Source organism: Haliotis asinina, chromosome 6 (genome assembly GCF_037392515.1).
Source record: "Haliotis asinina isolate JCU_RB_2024 chromosome 6, JCU_Hal_asi_v2, whole genome shotgun sequence".
Taxonomy (NCBI): Eukaryota; Metazoa; Mollusca; class Gastropoda; order Lepetellida; family Haliotidae; genus Haliotis; species Haliotis asinina.
The window spans coordinates 24,813,779-24,833,456 of NC_090285.1; the positions used below are offsets into that span (position 1 = coordinate 24,813,779).

General features: G+C 39.4%; 2 protein-coding genes across 2 annotated transcripts; both read left to right on the forward strand.

Moving 5' to 3' along the window:
* Positions 1–1,026: 1,026 nt before the first annotated feature.
* On the forward strand, positions 1,027–5,312 carry LOC137286443 (glutathione S-transferase 3-like; the record flags this gene model as incomplete). Its single annotated transcript, XM_067818314.1, has 6 exons — positions 1,027–1,110; positions 1,608–1,659; positions 2,036–2,168; positions 3,205–3,349; positions 4,065–4,199; positions 5,193–5,312. Coding segments are annotated over 6 exons (669 nt in total), but the record flags the coding sequence as incomplete, so codon positions are not given.
* Positions 5,313–7,415: 2,103 nt separating this feature from the next.
* Positions 7,416–12,558, forward strand: LOC137286442 (glutathione S-transferase 3-like). Its single transcript, XM_067818313.1, has 6 exons — positions 7,416–7,729; positions 9,395–9,446; positions 9,944–10,076; positions 11,242–11,374; positions 11,725–11,859; positions 12,278–12,558. Exons 1-6 carry the CDS (start codon positions 7,646–7,648, stop codon positions 12,392–12,394), a joined length of 654 nt encoding a protein of 217 aa, XP_067674414.1. The 5' UTR covers positions 7,416–7,645; the 3' UTR covers positions 12,395–12,558.
* The last annotated feature ends 7,120 nt before the right edge of the window (positions 12,559–19,678 follow it).

Below are 19,678 nucleotides of genomic sequence, written 5' to 3' on the forward strand. Positions count from 1 at the left end.
ATCTTGACATGTTTTTTTATCAACTTTCTTTTGACATCTGTACAATGCTATGACATTCTTTATAATGTGTGCACCAAAAGTAGTTAGTGCTTAAGTCCAAATAAGTTTAGGTGTTAACACATTACCCAATATTTATATGAAGATACAATTTCTGTATACACACCATAAAATTTGAATTTTTCAAAAATACAATCACAATAGTGAACTGGGGCCGTTTGGTTTCATATCGCCCATTTCAATACGATTTTCGTGTCTCGCAACTGCTTAAATAACGTTTTCCAACTCTGAAAGTAACGATTGCCGTTGTTCTGGTGACGTATACTTTGCCATAGTGTCGACGAAAATGCTATGAATACATCCTAACCACCCGTTCTCGGATTTTTCTATAGTAAATGTATGGTGCGTCTCCCTGAAGTGAAGGCCGCCATTCGGCAGCGGTTGCCTGGATCAGTGTGAGGGTGTTAGCGCTGGCGCAACGGACCCAGGGAACCAAAGTGAGGTGACCTCCAAATAACTAAGATCCTTGACTACAATGTCACGATGCAGTTCTACAAGTTAAAGACTTTCATCTTTATGATAAATTCATGACAAATGTCCTATTATAGAACAAACAAATGGCCACACAGAGCCTGAGACTCTACTAATAAGTCCAAATAAAGTATTGGTCAAGTATTTTAAGGGTATTTACAAGTGGAATGTATAAGAAAACCGAGATACGTAATTCTTTGGACAAGCAACAAAACATGACTATTTTGGCATTCTTTGTCAATGTATCAAGCATAAGTAATTCGTTTTTGTTTCACTGCAACTTATCATGTGATGGTCCTATATTTAGAAGTTTGAAATTAGAGGAGTTCTACATCCGATAAAGCGATGTTCTCTCTCGGCTACCATACTGTACTCGTGCTTGTACATACAACGTTCTGATCAGTTTTACTCTGAATACGATCGGTCATTTCTGCTTTTCTTTTCATCTAACCGGCATTCTTCTTTATACCCCTGTAAACGTTCCTTCCCAAATCAACAATGGCAGCTCCTAAACTCTATTATTTTGACGGACGTGGAAGGGGAGCAATTGTACGGTTAACACTGGCCGCCTGTGGCATCAAGGTTAGATACTTTAGTATGTTTAAATTTATGACTCCAACGTGCATTGGAGTTTTGCCTGCGTGAACTGGTATTGCAACATAACTGTTTCGTAAGAAATAACGATCACAATCATAAATGCAGTTGTTTTCTCACTTAACAACTTTATTGGGACTCCCTCCGATATCTTACAACATACAACACGCCCAGAAAATGAGCGATGTCACAGAGCACAAGCATGTCACATAGTACAAGCATGTCACAGAGCACAACCGTGTCACAGAGCAGGCTGTGCACGTCTCAGTGCAACGTTAATGTATTTCATAATCGTCTAAACTGTGACCACCAAAAGATTACGTGTTTGCACACTGTTCACCCTTAACTGGCCTTGTAACAACTTGTCTTGAATAATTCGGAATGTGTAATTCAATCGTCATATGATAAACAGGGGAGCTCTGATATATCTGTGTGAAGAAACCTAATTTATAGCATGCCGATTTATACCTGTGTATTCTATCAAGTTCACAGATGAACTACTGACAGAAAAACACCAGATTGAAAAATGGAGATCAGGTAAATTGTTTGTTTTCCTTATGGCAACTCAAAATGAAACAGTTCAAGTATTTCTGCTTTTCATTCTTTGATCACATCAGGATATTGTACAATCGATACCTCATTATCGGAACGCTTTTGTTATATATCAGCAAATAATACGTCCCACTCGTACTTAAGTGTAGGAATGGACCTAAGGATACTGTGTCACGATATCGTTATTTGACCATTTCCATGTTCAGATGGGCTTCTCCTGTTTCACAAGCGCCAATATTGGGGTTACCTCATTTTCGCAACGTTTTTGTTATATAACAGAAATTAACACTGTGACCTTCACTCGTACTTACGCGTAGGAATGGATGTCACGATATTGTAATTTTACCTTTCTGATGTTCAGATGGGCTCCTCCTGTTTTTACAAGTGCCAATGTTGGAGATAGATGGTCTGAGACTGGTCCAGACAGGGGCCATTGTTCGGTACATAGCAGGAAAAGAAGGGCTGCTGGGGTCATCACCGGAGGAGACGGCCAGGTACGTCAGCAACATTTCACAAACAACCTTCTGAATTAAAGGAATGTGTCTGATAGTCCGAAACAAGTGTGACGGATAAGGTCAAAATATACAAATTCAACTTGCACTAAAGTAAATGTGTGCAATACAAAATACAGTGAATGGGTGCCGGTTTCAGCAGTAATTTTGTGCAACGAATCAGACTGGTAAAGGGAAAGTTGTTTTTGCAGTATTCCAGGTTTCTAAATAAGGTTTCTAAATGTGTCCCTGACAGGCACCAATTCAATCATGTGTACTTACGGGAAAATGAATCACTGTTAGCATTTAAATCCCCTATTGACAGTATACCAGTAATGTCATTGATGGTCAACACAATGATTACTTGCATGGGAATATAACAGTGCGAAGTGCTACGAACGAATGTGCACAATCAAGTGTGTCCCCCATAGTAATTGTTTGCTATAAAAATATGAAGAAGAGGTTAAGTCAGAAGGATCAAACGTTACGTTTAACAATATTTGCAGTTAAATCGTAGTTTAATGTAATGTAACTCACGAAACCATGCAGGCCTCAGATTTTCATCAATCCGTGAATCTTACGAGCACGATTATTGGAAACACAGAAACCTAATTTGGTCCACCTGGTATTGAAACGAACAATCCAAGGTTTCTGGCACGCTCAGTGAACGGAGCTGTGTACTGTGAATGACGGCTTTCAGATCACTGGGTTTCCCATGAAATACAGAAATCCGACCAAATACCCCTAGTTTTTATGCAGTTGAACATCTGTCGCTGCTATACAGGAACTGCAACAAACGATTATATTAAACTATTAGATAAAACTGAAAATAACTTCAGTCCCCTTTTTTACCAAAGTGAATAGCATTATTATTATTGTTTAAAGTATCTTTTTGTCAAACACATGCATTTCTAACATCATGTATGTTTATCAACTTAGAAAACAATCATTGACTCTCAATTGCGACAGTATTTGGTTTATTATAGGCATAGCAGATGGACGGTTGGTAATGGTAACTTTCAACATTCATTTTCATCAGAATCAATATGCTGTTCGAAGGATCGCGGGACTTTCTGTCGTACTTCTTCATGTATAGACCTGGTCGAGGATTTATTGATATACAGGAAGTACTGGATGATGCCACATCTAAGGCTTTGCCTCGCTACCTGCCAGTATTTGATAAGGTGAGTGCACATTTCAATGTGTTTGTGCTCATTGGTTTAACAAGGTCTAAGTTACCGTGAGGAAGCCAATTACACCGGTAATTAGATTATTCTAGCTGTGAAGAAACACAACACTAAGCATCATAAATCCAACCCTCTACAAAAAGTATCCTTGAAAACGACCCCACCCTCATCCACATGAGTGAGTGTGTAAGTTAATATTTGTACATCGGAAATGTTTCAGCCATAACGTGGCGAGATAAAAATATGACGTTTTTTTAAGAATACGTTAAAGTTCGAATAAAAATGTGAAGATAAAACTAACAGCATGTGAAGATAAAACTAATAGCACTCTTTCGACAGTACACAATATAAAAACAGGCTTGAAATCGCCAGCAACTGAAGGCAGATCACCATAGAAGGGACAATGTGGAATTACAGTGCCTTTGCTACCTGTATGTACCCTATCTGGATTCACACCATTCCCTGAGTCACTGGCGACGGTAGGGACCATAACTTAAAATAACACATATTCTATGTTTATCTTCCGAATATGTGATACAAGTAAACGTTAAACATTATATAACACCACACAAGAGTTCGTGTTCACACACTTTCACATGCTATACATCCCGTAGTTTTGTGAAATTTGACAAAACAAAATATCAGGAAGCATTCTCAAGACGCACAAATGAAACTGCTGCACTGTTTATCTGAGAGTGTTGTCGGTTGACAGGTCTTAAAAGAAAACGGAAGTGGTTTCCTGGTTGGCAACAGTTTGACTCTGGCAGATATTGGTCTCTTAGAACCGATTCTCAGTGTCCTCGACTACTATGGGGAAGAAGCTCTGAAAGATTACCCATCTCTTCAGGTAAATATGCACCGGGGGAATTTATGTTGTAAACGAGGCTGCACATAAAAGATTAAACACCAGGGACTATATTTTCGAAGTTTTCTTAGGGCTATGACAGTCGTAAAAGTTGATGTTATGTATGACGCTCTTGAGCATCTTAACACTAGAAGAACTTCTAAAATCTATAACCTTCATGAAGCGATTTTGATTTTATTGCGCCAAATCTTTTGCAGAATGTTTATTTGTATACGTAGTTGCGGGATGGGACCAGGTCCTTCCCAAGGGCCCAGTTTTAAAAAGAAATGTGCCCTTGAGAAGTCCCTTATCCCATTCCATCATTGTGTACACTACTTTCTGGGGTGCATGCAAAATGTGATGAAAATCGGTGGAATACTTTCGAGATGTGGACTTTGAAGTGACCATGGGGTCGGTCGGGAAAAGGTAAAATGTTCAACTTTTTGTCGTATTTAACTCACGGTGCCCTACAGATTCTGAGGCCCTTATACAATTTTGCATGGATCTCGGCAGATGGTTACGCTACAGCAAAACGGCATTGAGAACACTTTCAATGACGCCATGCGATTAATTAAGACAATATTACAAGTTGAACATTTTACCTTTTCACGACCGACCCCATGCTCACTTCCGTATCTCGAAAACTATTCCGGGTATGTAAAACATGTAACATGTAAATACAAATGATGTACACAAGGAATACACCTGTAATGTACACCACAAGTACACGGGTATGTAAAACATGTAACATGTAAATACGAATGATGTACACCAGGAGTACACATGTAATGTACACCACAAATACACGGGGATGTAAAACATGCAACATGGATACACGTATGATGTTCACCAGGAATACACGTGTATTGCAAAACACGTGTTGTACGCAACTGGAACAGACATGTAGAAAACAATAGGTGCAAATGGGTATCGCACAAAAAAAACCCCACACATAAGACTTTCATAACGATTATTCTCGTGTTCCGTGTCTTTCAGGAGTTTCATAAGAAGGTGACATCTCTGCCGAGCTTGGCTGAGTTCCTAGCAGGACCTCAGCGGAGGAAGCCAAATGATGACGTGTATATGTCAACTGTGACCAAAGTCCTCTTTTCATAACTCGAGCTCTTAACAGAATCTCGACAGAATTAGACAATTCAATTTGCATCAGGGTGAAGTTCCGTAAGAATAATCACTGAACATTTGCTGTCACGTCACCAATGCTGACGTGACACGTGCGTAATTTGAAGAACTTAGAATATAACCAGAGATAAAAGTATAGCACTTTTGATCTGTTATGTTAAATCTATTGCGGATTAAAACACTTTTTCCTCTGAAATTGCGCTGCTGCAGATATATAGGCGTGTATGCGTTTCCTCATCCTGTTTTCTTTCTTTTTCTTTTTGTGCAAGTCTATCGGTATCAATACAAACAACTACTCCCACGTAGTTTCAATAAAGTCTCGAGTCCATTCATATCCATTAGAAATGTAAGACAGCATCATATTATCTAAAACTGGTTAACCGATTTGACCCAGTGAATCTCTACTGCTTTCGACCAGTAACCCCTTTTTCCCGATGCACTTATGCATTGGAGGTTACCTTCAATTACTGAAGGCATGAAAACGTGGTTAGGGTTTACCTGTGTCGTAGTACTTTTGTCACCGGATCCTCTTTAGTTAAACACTTTATTGCGTTCTCAAGTCAATGAGGGGACACGATTGGCCCTATGACCCATGTGCAGCGCTGCCCTCTGAAGGTTCACCAGAAAAATATGTTATTGGGTTCACGCCTATGCACACTACAAGTGCATCACTTGGGGCTTAGCTCCCAGTATTAAATGAAATAAAGGTGCACTTAAATGTATTTCCTGTTAAGCCATATTTTCCCTTCTGTACCGTATAAAGCATTCATTCTGTCACTACAGGTTTGCATTCCATGGCGTTCGTGAGCGTTAGAAGTGGTTCGTCCTAATTTCCCATACCTTGTTATTTCTATTTTGGTCCCTAGTTTGTGAGATCGTCTACCTTGGACATCTTCAGATTCCGATGATGGTCCACACAGGTGATGATATGCCTTTACATACACACTACAGAGAAAGAGAGAGGGAGAGAGGAGGCACACACACACACACACACACACACATACATACATACATACATACATTCAACGAACAACGTATTTATCTTACCGAACACCTCAATGTTAATTTTGAACTGTTCCAAGCATCTGCGGATCGTATACTTCACCCAACACGTGTGAATCAAACGTCTCGAATCTTGCATGTTGCTGTTTTGGAAGCAGGTATTGTCCTAGTAAATCGCTGCGGTGTAATTCCCCTTCTTAACATTCACATGGACTACATTTGAACATTTTGTCAAAATGTATCAAGTGGAATGTAGGCAAATCATCGTAACCATCGCTAGATTTTGCAGATGACAGGACTCTTTTCCATCGATTTGCATTCGCAAAACATCGGCAATTTCCGTGCATCATGCGTGCTTCAATGTTGTTTGAGATGACGATGTACTACCACAAAGTACCGAATGAGTTGCCATTGGCAGCGGGGTACATTGCAATATACCTCGTTTTTAAGTGTGGTACATTGAAAATAATAGAAGATTGCTTAGCCAATCAGAAAACGACATTTATGTGTAAGTAAGATAAACATACATCATGATTTATTTCCCCTACGGAAACCGAAATTATTTTCACCTGCATCCAGGCTATTATTATCAGCCCATGCAGTCGACCCCTTCTTAAGGACAACAGGTTATATTTAATAACAGGCTGCTAATTAACTAGTTCCTTTGTGTTCCCGGATTCCGTGAACTTTTAAATGTACACATCATCGGTGCAGGCTGTATTATTATACTACCTTTTTAATATTATAATGCATGTTGCTTAAATTTACATATACACGTTTATGTCGTTCATTGCCAGATGAAAATCAAAGGAACGCGTACGTTCTCGGGGTTTTGAGAATTTACAATTTTTCAATTAGAAGTGTACACTAAAATGGCAAAACCCCCCACACATATACTAAGCTATGAGCACTGTTTTCCTTAGGGATTATAGATTGGGGAAAACATGTATAGATAGGCCTCCGGGAAATGAAATCCCTTATTTATCTCAGCTTCTTATGGTATCACAACACGTACACCATGTACCTGTTAGAAGCAGAGACGAGACAACTTTAACCCCGTCTAGTTACATCACAGGTAACAATTTCCATCTACACCGTACAGGACCGTCGTTGAAGGACAGGCTGTCCCCATCGATCCCAGAATTCGTGCATGTGTACACACGTAGTATTGTGATCCAGTTTCCCTACACCAACACTATTGGCCATAGCTGTGCCTCCAGTCTCTGGAGCCATCCCTCTCACACCGTCCTTGACCTTTAAAGAACAACTATCGTTAGTCAGTGCGCACTTGCCGACCGATCGCAACGATGGCAGCCCCTAAACTATATTATTTTGATGGACGTGGAAAAGGAGCAATAGTACGATTGACCCTGGCCGCATGCGGTATCAAGGTAAGATACTACTACTAGTAGTGTGTGTGTGTGTGTGTGTGTCTGTGTGTGTGTGTATGTGCACCGGTGCACTTGATTCAAATGGGATCACATGTCATATCAACCATGTGCACTTTAACCTTCAAATGTCATGAAGATGGTATCGAGACATTTATGTTTCTGTTCGACAGAACATATGCGCGTTGTCACTCATGTCACAAAGAGTAGAAATTTACAGAATATGAATGTTTATGTCATGGTCCACGTGTACTGTACGCGGGTGTCGCAACAGCAGTGTTGCCTGTGAAATATGGATCACAAACACACACGAGATTGTCTCAAACGAGGTCGTTTGAAACATATACAAGAGATCACAATAAACACATGCATTGTCCTTACAAACAATCAACGTTTTGGAATAATTTTGTTGAATTATTTCACAAAACAGAACACAATTCATTGTGTATATGGGCTTCATAGTCTAGAGTACAATAAATGAAATACATTTAAGTATCACGTGACAATCACGCTGGACATTTATTATAAATATATTTCTAAATCACATGACTAAATGTACTTACAATGCTATGCACATTTTAGGTGAGATATGGAACACATTTTACGAAGAGCTGAATATTTTTCACAAACAGATAATACGAATCACTCAAATCGTTATCTTTAGATCACTAAAAACTGCTAACTCAAAGGTATAAAGAAATTCTAAATTTACAAAAAGCACCGATCAAAGATATGCCCTTAGGGACAATCTAAGTTTTCGTTTTGTTGAATTATTTTACAAAACACGTGTCATATTTGGGATTTCACTTTCTTAGTAAAATACACAAAGTCAGCCGCCTAACCCGCTCACCAACCGCGACTTCCACAAAAAATGGAAGTCGGACAACTGGTAGTTTAGACTGCGCACTTTGAGTACCCCTCTGATAAGGGGTACAAAACGTAGAGAGTGAAAAATCTGTAATTTGTTAAACCAAAAAGAGAAACTGTAGCCGATAACGTTCAGAAACAAATGGAAAGTATTGCAGTAATACACAATCAACCGGGACATGTGGCACTCACTGCGGGCGTCATCTCACTAGGGCTGATTGTGGGAGTTAATGAGCTTTACGCAGCCTGTAGCAAGACCTCAGCCACGCCAAGATTCCACTTTCAGAAAGTTTGATGCAGTTCATTTTCACGTTTACACCACGATGATGTGTAAGTGTCCTATGTTGTCGTCAGTGTAGGATTATTGTGACTCTCACCCACAGCACCGTTAATAGTGTAGTTTCATTATTGCCTAGTTGCGTATCCCAGTAGCGTGGATCGATGTTGTCGTTGATCATCGGTTTGTCTAGTCCAGACCCGATTATATACAGACCGTCGTCATATGACTGCAATATTGCCGAATGTAACGTAAAAATAACCTCATTAACTCACTGTTGTCTAGTTGAGCAAAATAAGAGTGATGTTTAACTTTTCTCTTAAGCTTTGTATGTCCGAATACATCAAACTGTAATTGTCAAGGTGTTTAAATGAAACGAGCTACTATAACACCACAATACCTTCCTGCACCTTTCACTCCATATTGGTCTATCCTTGAGCAAAATCATTATAAATGCATCACTATCAATGCCTCTACAAAAAGACTTGTTCAACATGTCCTATGTACCCATTCATTTTGTTTAGTTCACAGAAGAGTTGCTCACAGAAAGAGAGCAGATTGAAAAATGGAGATCAGGTAAGCAATATGCCTTTGTCAACGCAAATAGCAACAGTTTCTAGCTGGTACGTATCTGTGTGTGTGCATTTGTGTGTGCGTGCGTGTGTGTGTGTGTGTGTGTGTGTGTGTGTGTGTGTGTGTGTGTTCCCACTGTAACCTTTTTGCACGTCAGATTAACATGTTTGGGCTATTATGAAATGATAACGAACTCACCCCTATTTACGTCAACGTAGATTGTTTCAGGTCATGTGATCATGGGGTTATTTGAAGTATAGATGAAAATCTAGTCACAAACTGCGGGATACAGGAATGAAACCAGTAGCATCATGGACTTTTTCCATGTTCAGATGGTCTTCTGCTGTTTTCACAAATGCCTATGTTGGGGTTACCTCACTTTCGCAACGTTTTTGTTATATATCAGCAAATAACACGTGACCTTCACCCGTACTTAAGCGTAGTAATGGATACATGATTGCTATGTCACGATATGGTAATTTTACCTTTCTCATGTTCAGATGGGCTCCTCCTGTTTTCACAAGTGCCAATGTTGGAGATAGACGGTCTGAGATTGGTTCAGACAGGGGCCATTATTCGGTACATAGCAGGTAAAGAAGGGCTGCTGGGGTCATCACTCGAGGAGACGGCCAGGTACGTCAGAACTTAAAAAAATATAAAATATAGTAAATGAGCGTATGACGCTTCATGTAACAGTAACTGTGTGAAAAATGAAATAAAGGAGACGGATTGGTTAAAAGAGAATTTTAGCAGCGTTCCAGCTGCATCACCGCAAGCCCGTGTGCACAGAAAGACCGAACCAGTGCAGTGTGCGAAATATAGGCTGGTCCTGTGGCCCCTGACTAGTAAAAATGCATCAGGACCTTTAAATAATAATTTTGCACTGGTCATAGGAGAAAAGTGAATTTTGAGTTTATAGTTAAGTAACACTACATACTATACTTTCAAGTGACGTACAGACAAGGCCACTCAACATTGTCCACTCACTGGTCCTGTGTTCTAGTAGAAATCTCAGTGGTTTCGTTCCCTACTATTGCAGATTTTACTTATTAACTCTGATGGTAGAACTTAACATCCCAAACCAATGTGCAGGATATATCTGCAGGTATACATCCGATTCTGACAAGCACTGAAGTAATTGTATTAAGTTAAATGCATTACTTACTGTGAGTGTTCAACACTGGTTTCATAAGTATTCCAGTAATATCACGAAGGGCCATCTTTGTGGTTGTGAGAGAATAATCCCAAGTTTTTGAGTCATCAGACCTTCACTGCAGTGTTGCCACGAGCATGAATATGGTATCAACAAACACAGAAACAATAACCGGGATTCGACACATCAGTCATTGGGCTCTGCCGAACGTAAGGGATGCGATTCCTAAGGGACGAATCACCTTACTAAGACGACTATCCCCCTAAAACATCTTTAGCTTTGTGCAGTTGCAGATTTTAGTGATGTGACTAAACATCTGTAAGAAATGTTCAATCCCCTTGAGTAAAACCGATCATGAAGTTTTGTACTTTTCTTCAATCCCCTTGAGTAAAACCGATCATGAAGTTTTGTACTTTTCTTCAATCCACTTGAGTAAAACCGATCATGAAGTTTTGTACTTTTCTTCAATCCCCTTGAGTAAAACCGATCATGAACTTTTGTACTATTCTCTATATGTTCACCCATATGTAAACTATTGCCTCACAATTCATTATCTCTAATTGTAGTTCATGGCCCTGAGGTAGATACGCATTCCGAATAGACAGAGTTTGGTTGGTTCTGAGAATGAGTAACATTTCTTTCCAGAATAAATGAGCTGTTCGAAGGCTCGCGTGACTTCATGTCGGCTTTCTATACAGCTGTGTTTGTGGATATTAAGGAGGTGTTGGAGAAGGCCTCTGCCAAAAGTTTGCCCCGCTACCTGCCAATATTTGATAAGGTAAGCGCACATGGTTATGATATTTTGCAACCTGGCGAGCAGCGTGGCAAAGCCAAATTGGGAATAAAGTGTAAAGGAAGCTGAATTAAAATGAATCTAAACTGATGTTCGAAGCCAAAACCAGCTCGTCCTTTTCCGTTGCCTATCGAATGTGGCCGCCATTGCATTGTACAGACCTTTATGCCCCCAGCTAGATCTCACTACAAGACACTGTCTTCTCAGTATCTCTAACAACTTACTTCTTCTGAACAGCTTCGGGAATAAGCCACCCACTGTCTTCAAGAACATTCAAACGAACGGAAGAATATGAACCATGTCGCCATATTAATGGGCACGTTACCTGTTGACAGGTTCTGAAGGAAAACGGAACAGGTTTCCTGATTGGCGACCGTGTGTCGCTGGCGGATGTTGGCCTCTTGGAGCCAATTCTTACAATAATTGACTACTATGGGATAGAAGCTCTAAAGGATTACCCGTCTCTTCAGGTGGGTCTGCATGAAACATTATAAATTAGAAAACCCTGACCAGCTTGAGATTACTGTTTTGTCACAAAGTTGTCGAACAACATATGCATGTAAACATTTTTATTCCATTTTGGGTTGAAGTCTCCATGTTGTTATTGCCTCCTCTTCCTGGTGGACGTGGTCGTCAGTTTAGCCTTTTGGTGTACAGTTTACAGTGTACATCAGGAGAACACGGGTCACGCATAACAAGACTACACGTGAAATGTACAAAATGCATGGGTGGGAAATGAACAGCTAGGAAACATGCAAAGTACAAAAGGAAAACACGCCTAGTAAGCATCAGGAAAACGTGCAGGAAATTATTTTGATCGTTGCCATATACGTGTTCATCTGTCTTCGAAATTGTTCGAGGAATATATACATGTTCCGTGTCTTTCAGGAGTTTCATAAGAAGGTGACATCTCTGCCGAGCTTGGCTGAGTTCCTAGCGGGACCACAACGGAGAAAGCCAAATGATGACGTGTATGTCTCCACAGTGAAGAAGGTCCTCTTTTAATGATGTCATCGTACCTTAGTGGATGTGTTTTAGCGAACCATAAAAGTATGTAGGTGCAAGCCCTCCATCGCGGTTCGTTTTTGAACTCATCTTCCGAAGTGATATGTTTTCTGACATGTTTAACCAGAGGTCATATTTTTGGTATAAAAGTCTTTAGAAGCGAATATTTGTGTTATTTTTTTTTAAAAAAATATGAAATATATTAAATAGTATCGACGCTTATAGAAGTATCTGGTGATTCATGCCGCTGTGGTCGAAATGTCGCCTCACGGATCATTCATGTCTGATCTATGTATGATGAAAAGATAATCATGTCTGATCTATGTACGATCATAAGATAATCATGGCTGATCTATGTACTACACAAGATAATCATGGCTGATCTCTGTACGATCACAAAATAATCATGGCTGATCTATGTACGATCACACGATAATCATGTCTGATCTATGTACGATCACAAGATAATCATGGCTGATCTATGTACGATCAGAAGATAATCATGGTTGATCTATGTACGATCACAAGATAATCATGGCTGATCTATGTATGATCATAAGATAATCATGGCTGACTTGTGTATTGTCATGACATCTACACTATTTACGATCACAAGTGAATTATGTCTGAAATGTGTATTCTCAAAACTCCACCATCTTTTAATTATGTACATATCAGTCATGCCTGGGCCACGTATTCCTACAACGACATTTCACAATTACTCACTCTCGTAAGTCATTTACGGCTTCGTGATGTATTGTCACATGTTTTACAATCGGCACCGTGAGCAGTATCACCATACTTTGTGAGTCAACTGTAGATCCAGGTTACAATTGGTCTTCAGTATCCCACGCTTATCGTAAGAGACGACTAAGGGGCGCAGGCCCGCTGACTTGGTTGACACATATTACCGTATCCTAATTGCGTGGATCGATACTCATGCTGTTGATCACCGGATAGCTGATAGATATTTATAGCTGAAATATCATATATTAGACAAATTATTATGGGTGAAAATATCTTCTTTATTCTGTTTCATTTGTGCACAGAATAAATAGTACTTTGTTATATTATTGAAGACAAACTTCTATCATGAGCCTTAAATAGTGTTTGCTGAAATTGTGTGGCGATAAACAACAATCTATCAATTGTTGTATCATAGTTTGCAGTATATAACATTTATGACCGTAATTTAATTTGTCAGTGAAGTGTTGAGTGAAAGAGTCGGAGCATTGTGGATGTGCTCCTTATACACTGTATATAATACTTCTAGGTGAAATCCGTCCATTAAAACGCACAAACCTGCTCACGCTGACGAAATAGAGTCTCAATAAACTGGAGTGTGGTATCGCACTCGTCCGCCTTAGAAACATAGAGTCCTTTCTTATGCCTTTCGATATGTACCAGTGAATACACTTACGGTACAGGGGGTCCTTCCACGAAGCAACCTTTACTAAGGTTAACCTAAACTCCCTTTGCACTAAGGTTACCTTAGTGATTTACGATCACATTAGTGCTTTGTGAAAGGAGACCCTGTTCAGTCTCAAGTATCTGAAACAGCAATAAAGTGTGTACACACAATGTCCTGGTTGCTTACCGATCCGTCGAAATTCTGATTTCAGAATAGTAAAGTAAGTTCGACGGATGAGCAATTTATCACAAGGGATAAATTTGATAACTCACGAACTTTGAAGGATCTTTTTAATAATGTTAGCTCTCATTTAATTATTGCATTTTTAAAAGACTTATTTTGCTAAATGAATTGTAAATAGATCAATATTTTATTCTTGGAAGTTTGAATTAGTAACTTAGAGTGTTAGTGGCTGTATCCTCGAGAAGGGTTAAAGCACTGTAAAATTATTATTATTATTATTATGAAGTGCATCAAAACATTCCCCTGTTTCTAATCGTGGAATACCTGTGTTTGTAATTTATGGCTAGATTTCCTGAATTGTTAACGGCTGAAGGGATGATGTAAATCCAGCTAGGGTCCAAGTCCCCATGGTCCCTAGTATGGTGATCTACCTTCTGTCGTTGGTGATATATAGCCCGTGTTTTATATTGTGTTGTCCAAATAGTGATATTAGTATTAACTTTCCACATTGGTTTTAAATTGTAACTGTGATATTCTAGTTGTTTTACTGTCCTTTGCTGACAGGTTTATTTATGAAATATATATAATCTATTTCAGTGTTAAATGTTCTCGTCACGATATGGCTGAAATATTGCCGATGTGACGTTAAATATTAACTCACTCACTCACTAAAAGGACAAAACGACCACTTGATGATGATGGAGAACAGCAGCCTTGTGATTCTATTGGTCATTGGCCACGAAGGTTGATTTTGGAAAGCCCGGATAAGACAAAAAGGTGTCAACGGATTAGCGGGAGAGGTACGAATCAATCCAAATATTTAATACATACGTATCACCTGAGGACATGAAGGGTCCGAAAACACCTAAAAATATGTCACTTGACTACTATCGTGCAGTGGAATTGTAGAGATCTCAGGACTAACTTTAATGAACTACAGCTATTAGTCCAGGATCTAACGCCATCGGCATGCTGTTTGCAAGAAACGTATCTGAAACAGACGAATACTTTCACATTACGCCAGTTTACAGCCTATCATCATTTCCCACCTTCGGATGATTAGATCACTAGAGCGTCTTCTGTACTTGTACGACAGGATATTATTCACACCCCTGTTACAACATGCTGTATCAGTCTTCTTTGATCATGAGAAACCTTCTGATACGACCTGGAAGCATGGTATTTTGATCAGCCACTGTGCCACCGTCCTTGGACCCATCTGTAAATAAGGGTTTATAATTGGTATATCTATGTTTTAATTGATTATTTTCTTGTTTGTATTGCAATTGATTAGTTTCTGATTTTTTAAATGTAGTTAATGTTAGGTCCACTTGGGGCCTCACCAGTTGCCAAGGAGGAGAAGACAGAAGACGGGAAGGAGCTATATATTCCAGGTCAATGCCGGCTGAAGAAAGAAATAGTTTAATTCTTAAACCAAGAGGCGGAACAAGAGAAGATTTCTTTTTGTATAAATCCTTATATAGAGAACTGAAAACACAGTTATATGCAGGGTATGACTCACTGGAATATATTTTTGTTACATACTGTAAAGATAGTGTTATACGTCGCTGCTCAAGAGATGGTTCATCAGCCTCAACGTACAAGGCTGTCAACAGGTGAAGTTCGAAAGGAGCCAAGACACCTTGATGGTGAACAGAATCTAAAAGTGTTAGGTTGCTTTTACAGGCTCCACCACATACAATGGAGCCATAATCAGGTTTTGACCGGATCAGTGATCGATAAAGCTGCAGGAGGGTAACTTGATCCCCTCCCCACTTAGAATCTGAAACGACTTTCAACAAGTCAAGTGCCTTCAGGCATTTAGTTTTGAGGGATTTGATATGTGGTACAAACGTTAAATGTGAGTCAAAACTTATCCCCCAAGAACTTGACCTCCTTTACAACTTTTATGGGAGATCCATTTAGAAAGAGTTCAGGATCTTTATGCGGTTTATATTTTCTACAAAAGTGTATACAATTAGTTTTGGATTTAGAAAATTTAGAGCCATTTTCAAGACACCTTATATTCATTTTATTTAAACACAGCTGCAGTTGCCGTTCAATAGTATGCATATTTTTACCACGACAAGGAATATTAAAATCATCCACAAATAACGATCCATCAATTGAATCATTTAAAACTTTAGATAAGCGGGTGATCTTGATGCTAAAAAGAGTAACAGACAAAATACTGCCTTGTGGAACACCCTGATCCTGATTGTAATGATCAGACAGGGTAGAGCCCACGCGGACTTGAAATTGCCTATTATTTAAAAAGTTTGCTATGAATTGAGGCAAACGACCTTGCATACCGAAATCATGTAAATCTCTTAAAATGCCTGATTTCCAAGTAGTGTCATATGCCTTCTCAAGATCAAAAAAGAAAGACACAGCATGTTGTTTATTAGTCAGCGCATTTTCACAAATGATTCCAAACGCACTAAGTGATCGACTGTACTTCTGTTTTTACGGAAACCACATTGTATATCTTTGATAAGGTTATTAGTTTCCAAGTACCAAACAAGTCGATTATTTATCCTGCGTTCCATGGTCTTGCAATCACAGCTAGTTAGTGAAGTAGGTCGAAAATTGGACGCATCCGTATGATCACGTCCAGATTTAGGTATTGGTACTACTATGGCGTCACGCCATGAGGGAGGAAAGTTACCCGATGTCCATATATCATCATCAAAAAAGAGTTTCTAGGCAGGATTCTGGTAAATGCTCCAGGAGTTGATAATGTATGTTATCAGCTCCTGTAGCAGTATCATGAGGTTGATCAAGAGCAGTATGGATTTCATGAATAGAAAACGTTTCATTATAATCGTCCCCAATAACTAAGCTGAAATTAATTGTTTTCTTTTCTTGTTGTCTTTGATATTGCTGGAATTTAGGTAAATAATTAGAAGAGGAAGAGTGTTTGGCGAGGGTTTCGCCCAATTTATTTGCGATATCTGATTTATCCGTAAGTAACTGATCTCCATGTTTAAGATGATGGACAGTAGATATAGTACCTTTACCTTTAATTTTCTGGACCATGTTCCATACCTTGGACATAGGTGTCCGAGAATTTATTTTAGATACATAATTTTGCCAACATTGGCGTTTGTTCTATTAAAAGTATACGGTGCTTTAGCATTTAAAATTTTAGATTTATTTAAATTATGCACCATAGGATAGAAATAATGTTCTGCTTTTTTCCTTGCCTTCCTAGCTTGTTTGCATTCGTCGTCGAACCACGGTTATCGAATATGTGGAACTGCAGAGGAATTTGGTATACACTAATCAGCTATAGAGTTCAATTCATCAGAAGTGCATTTAATAGCATCAGGAACGTCAATAAAACGTTCAGGTTTAAGTTTTTCAGCACACAGTGTTTCATATAAAGCCCAGTTAGCCTTTTTAAAATTCCGCCTTATTGATGGAGGAACATCAGATGGAGTTACAGATTTTAATTTAGTAGGAAAATGGTCACTTCCACAGAGGTCATCGTGGACTGACCATTCGAATTCATTTAGTAGTTCTGAATTTGTGAGTGACAAGTCGAGAGCAGAATAAGTCCCTGTCCCATGGTGTAAATATGTATTGGAACCATCATTATAAATACATAAATCAGTCCTCCAACAATTTACCTGGAGTGTTTATAGTTACACTACCCCAGAGTGGGTTGTGCCCATTTAAATCTCCCATTATAAAACAGGGCTTCGGGAGTTGGTCATATAGAACTTGAACATCAGTTTTGGCAAACGTCGAAGACGGCGAAATATAGAGAGAGTATTGCGTAAACGCGACATGTAAAGTAATTCTCACTGCCACAGCCAGCATATTAGTAATAAGTGGAACTGGCTTTGAATAACGTTTTGTCTGACTAGAATGGATGATCCGCCAGTGGCCATATCACCCGTAGGTGAAAAACGATGATATGCATTAAAAGGACGAAATTCAAATGTATCTGTTTGTTATAAATATGTCTCTTGGAGACATATCGCTGAAGGTGTAAAATCTGGGACTAATAGCTGTAATTCATGTAAATGGGTCCTCAATCATCTGCAGTTCCACTGTACAATATTATTGGAATAAACTATCTTTTTTTTTTGGGGGGGGGGGGGGGATTTATTGGGGATTTATCCCGCACTGTTTTGGAGGGCGACAAGCTATGTGCCCTTGAATGGACGTTTTCAGAAACGTTGAAAACGTCCATGTCCTCGAGAGACCCATATTTGTTAAACAACTGAATTTTGTTTTGTGACCCTTTCGGGGCTCTGCCACTTTTTTCAAAGGATCTGGCCTTTTAGGTTTAGTTTTAACGGTTTCCGGGGATTTGGAGTTGACTGAGAAGATATCTCATGACAAGAGAATGCTACTGATAGGATTTGAGACGAAAGTGACTCTGGCGTTTGAGCAGATATTGTAGGTGAAAATATTCAGAGGAGCTTCTGATGTAATCCAGGTCAAGTCAGTTTGACAGCTTGCGGTTGATTTTGTTATACTTGCTTCTGACGGAAGCATGGAAGCATGCTTTCTTTAGGTTCAGAACTTAGGACCAGTTTTTGGCATCTGCAAAACTAATGTTTCGGGTGGATTTTAGTTTGTTGATCTCCATGTGATACTTACAAACAAGACATTCTTTAGAAAACAATGAATGAGCACCAGTGCAGTTTGTACATTTCTTAACGCTACTGTCACAATCTTCTGTTGTATGTGTCTTTTCATCACAGTGAGCACAAACAACAGACAATGTGCAGTTATGAAGCCCAAGGCCGAACTTATGGCATTTGAAGCATGGAAGAGGGTTTGGAATGTACATTTCAACGATGATGTTACAGTATCCTGCTTTCAGTGATTTTGGAACATTTGCATTGGAGAAGAGAAAGAGAACAAATATGTATTTGTGTTTACAGTAGCATCATTTCTACGGGTTGTAAAACGTTTGACATGAGGGACACCTTGATCCTTCATCTCTAAGGCGATGTCAAGTTCTGACATGTCAGCAAACAAACGTTCACGGTCCCTGACAATTCCTTTGCTCGTGTTAAGTGTTTTGTGAGCCGAGATCGTAACTGGAATGCCGACAAAAGATTTAGTGCTCATAAGATTGGTGGCTTGCTGCCTGTTTGGACACTCAACCAGAAGGGCACCGGGGCGTAATCGCCTAATGTTTTTAACATCACCGGCGATGCCTTGTATACCTTTAGCTACGGCAAAAGGATTCACCTTTAAAGGGGTCTTGTCAATAGTCAAGAAAACGTGGCCAGTAATCAATTGAGTTGGGCAGTCTGTGGTCAGTTTCAGCGGGATCAGTATCAAGTTGACGTTTGCTCTTTTTTGAGGGGTTTCGTAAGCAATGTTTAGTTAGTTAGATTTCATCATCTGAGCTCCCCACCCACCACGGAGTATCCTAAGGACAATGCCAAACATACGTGGGTCTCCGACTTGCAGCACCAAGCATACTCAGATGATATACTCTAGCGGAAGAATTATAAATAACTAATCCACCAGATTGGCCCATGAGCCACTCTAGGCAAAATTCAAGTACATATTATCATATTTCAAAATCCAAATAATGTCACTGTAATAATAAGGCCAAGTCCGAAAATCAAACAATTCCACATATCCAGTCCATACACAGGGCTTGGCATGACCAGCCGTTTGGTTGAACCGGGCCCATTCAACAACCCGTCTAGGTGAAG

Bases quoted from the DNA above. Each gene is read 5' to 3' on its own strand.
- LOC137286442 (XM_067818313.1), top strand. From the start codon at position 7,646: ATGGCAGCCCCTAAACTATATTATTTTGATGGACGTGGAAAAGGAGCA. The intron at 7,730-9,394 runs GTAAGATACTAC...CATTTTGTTTAG, and splicing joins TGGCCGCATGCGGTATCAAG to TTCACAGAAGAGTTGCTCAC. The intron at 10,077-11,241 runs GTACGTCAGAAC...ATTTCTTTCCAG, and splicing joins TCACTCGAGGAGACGGCCAG to AATAAATGAGCTGTTCGAAG.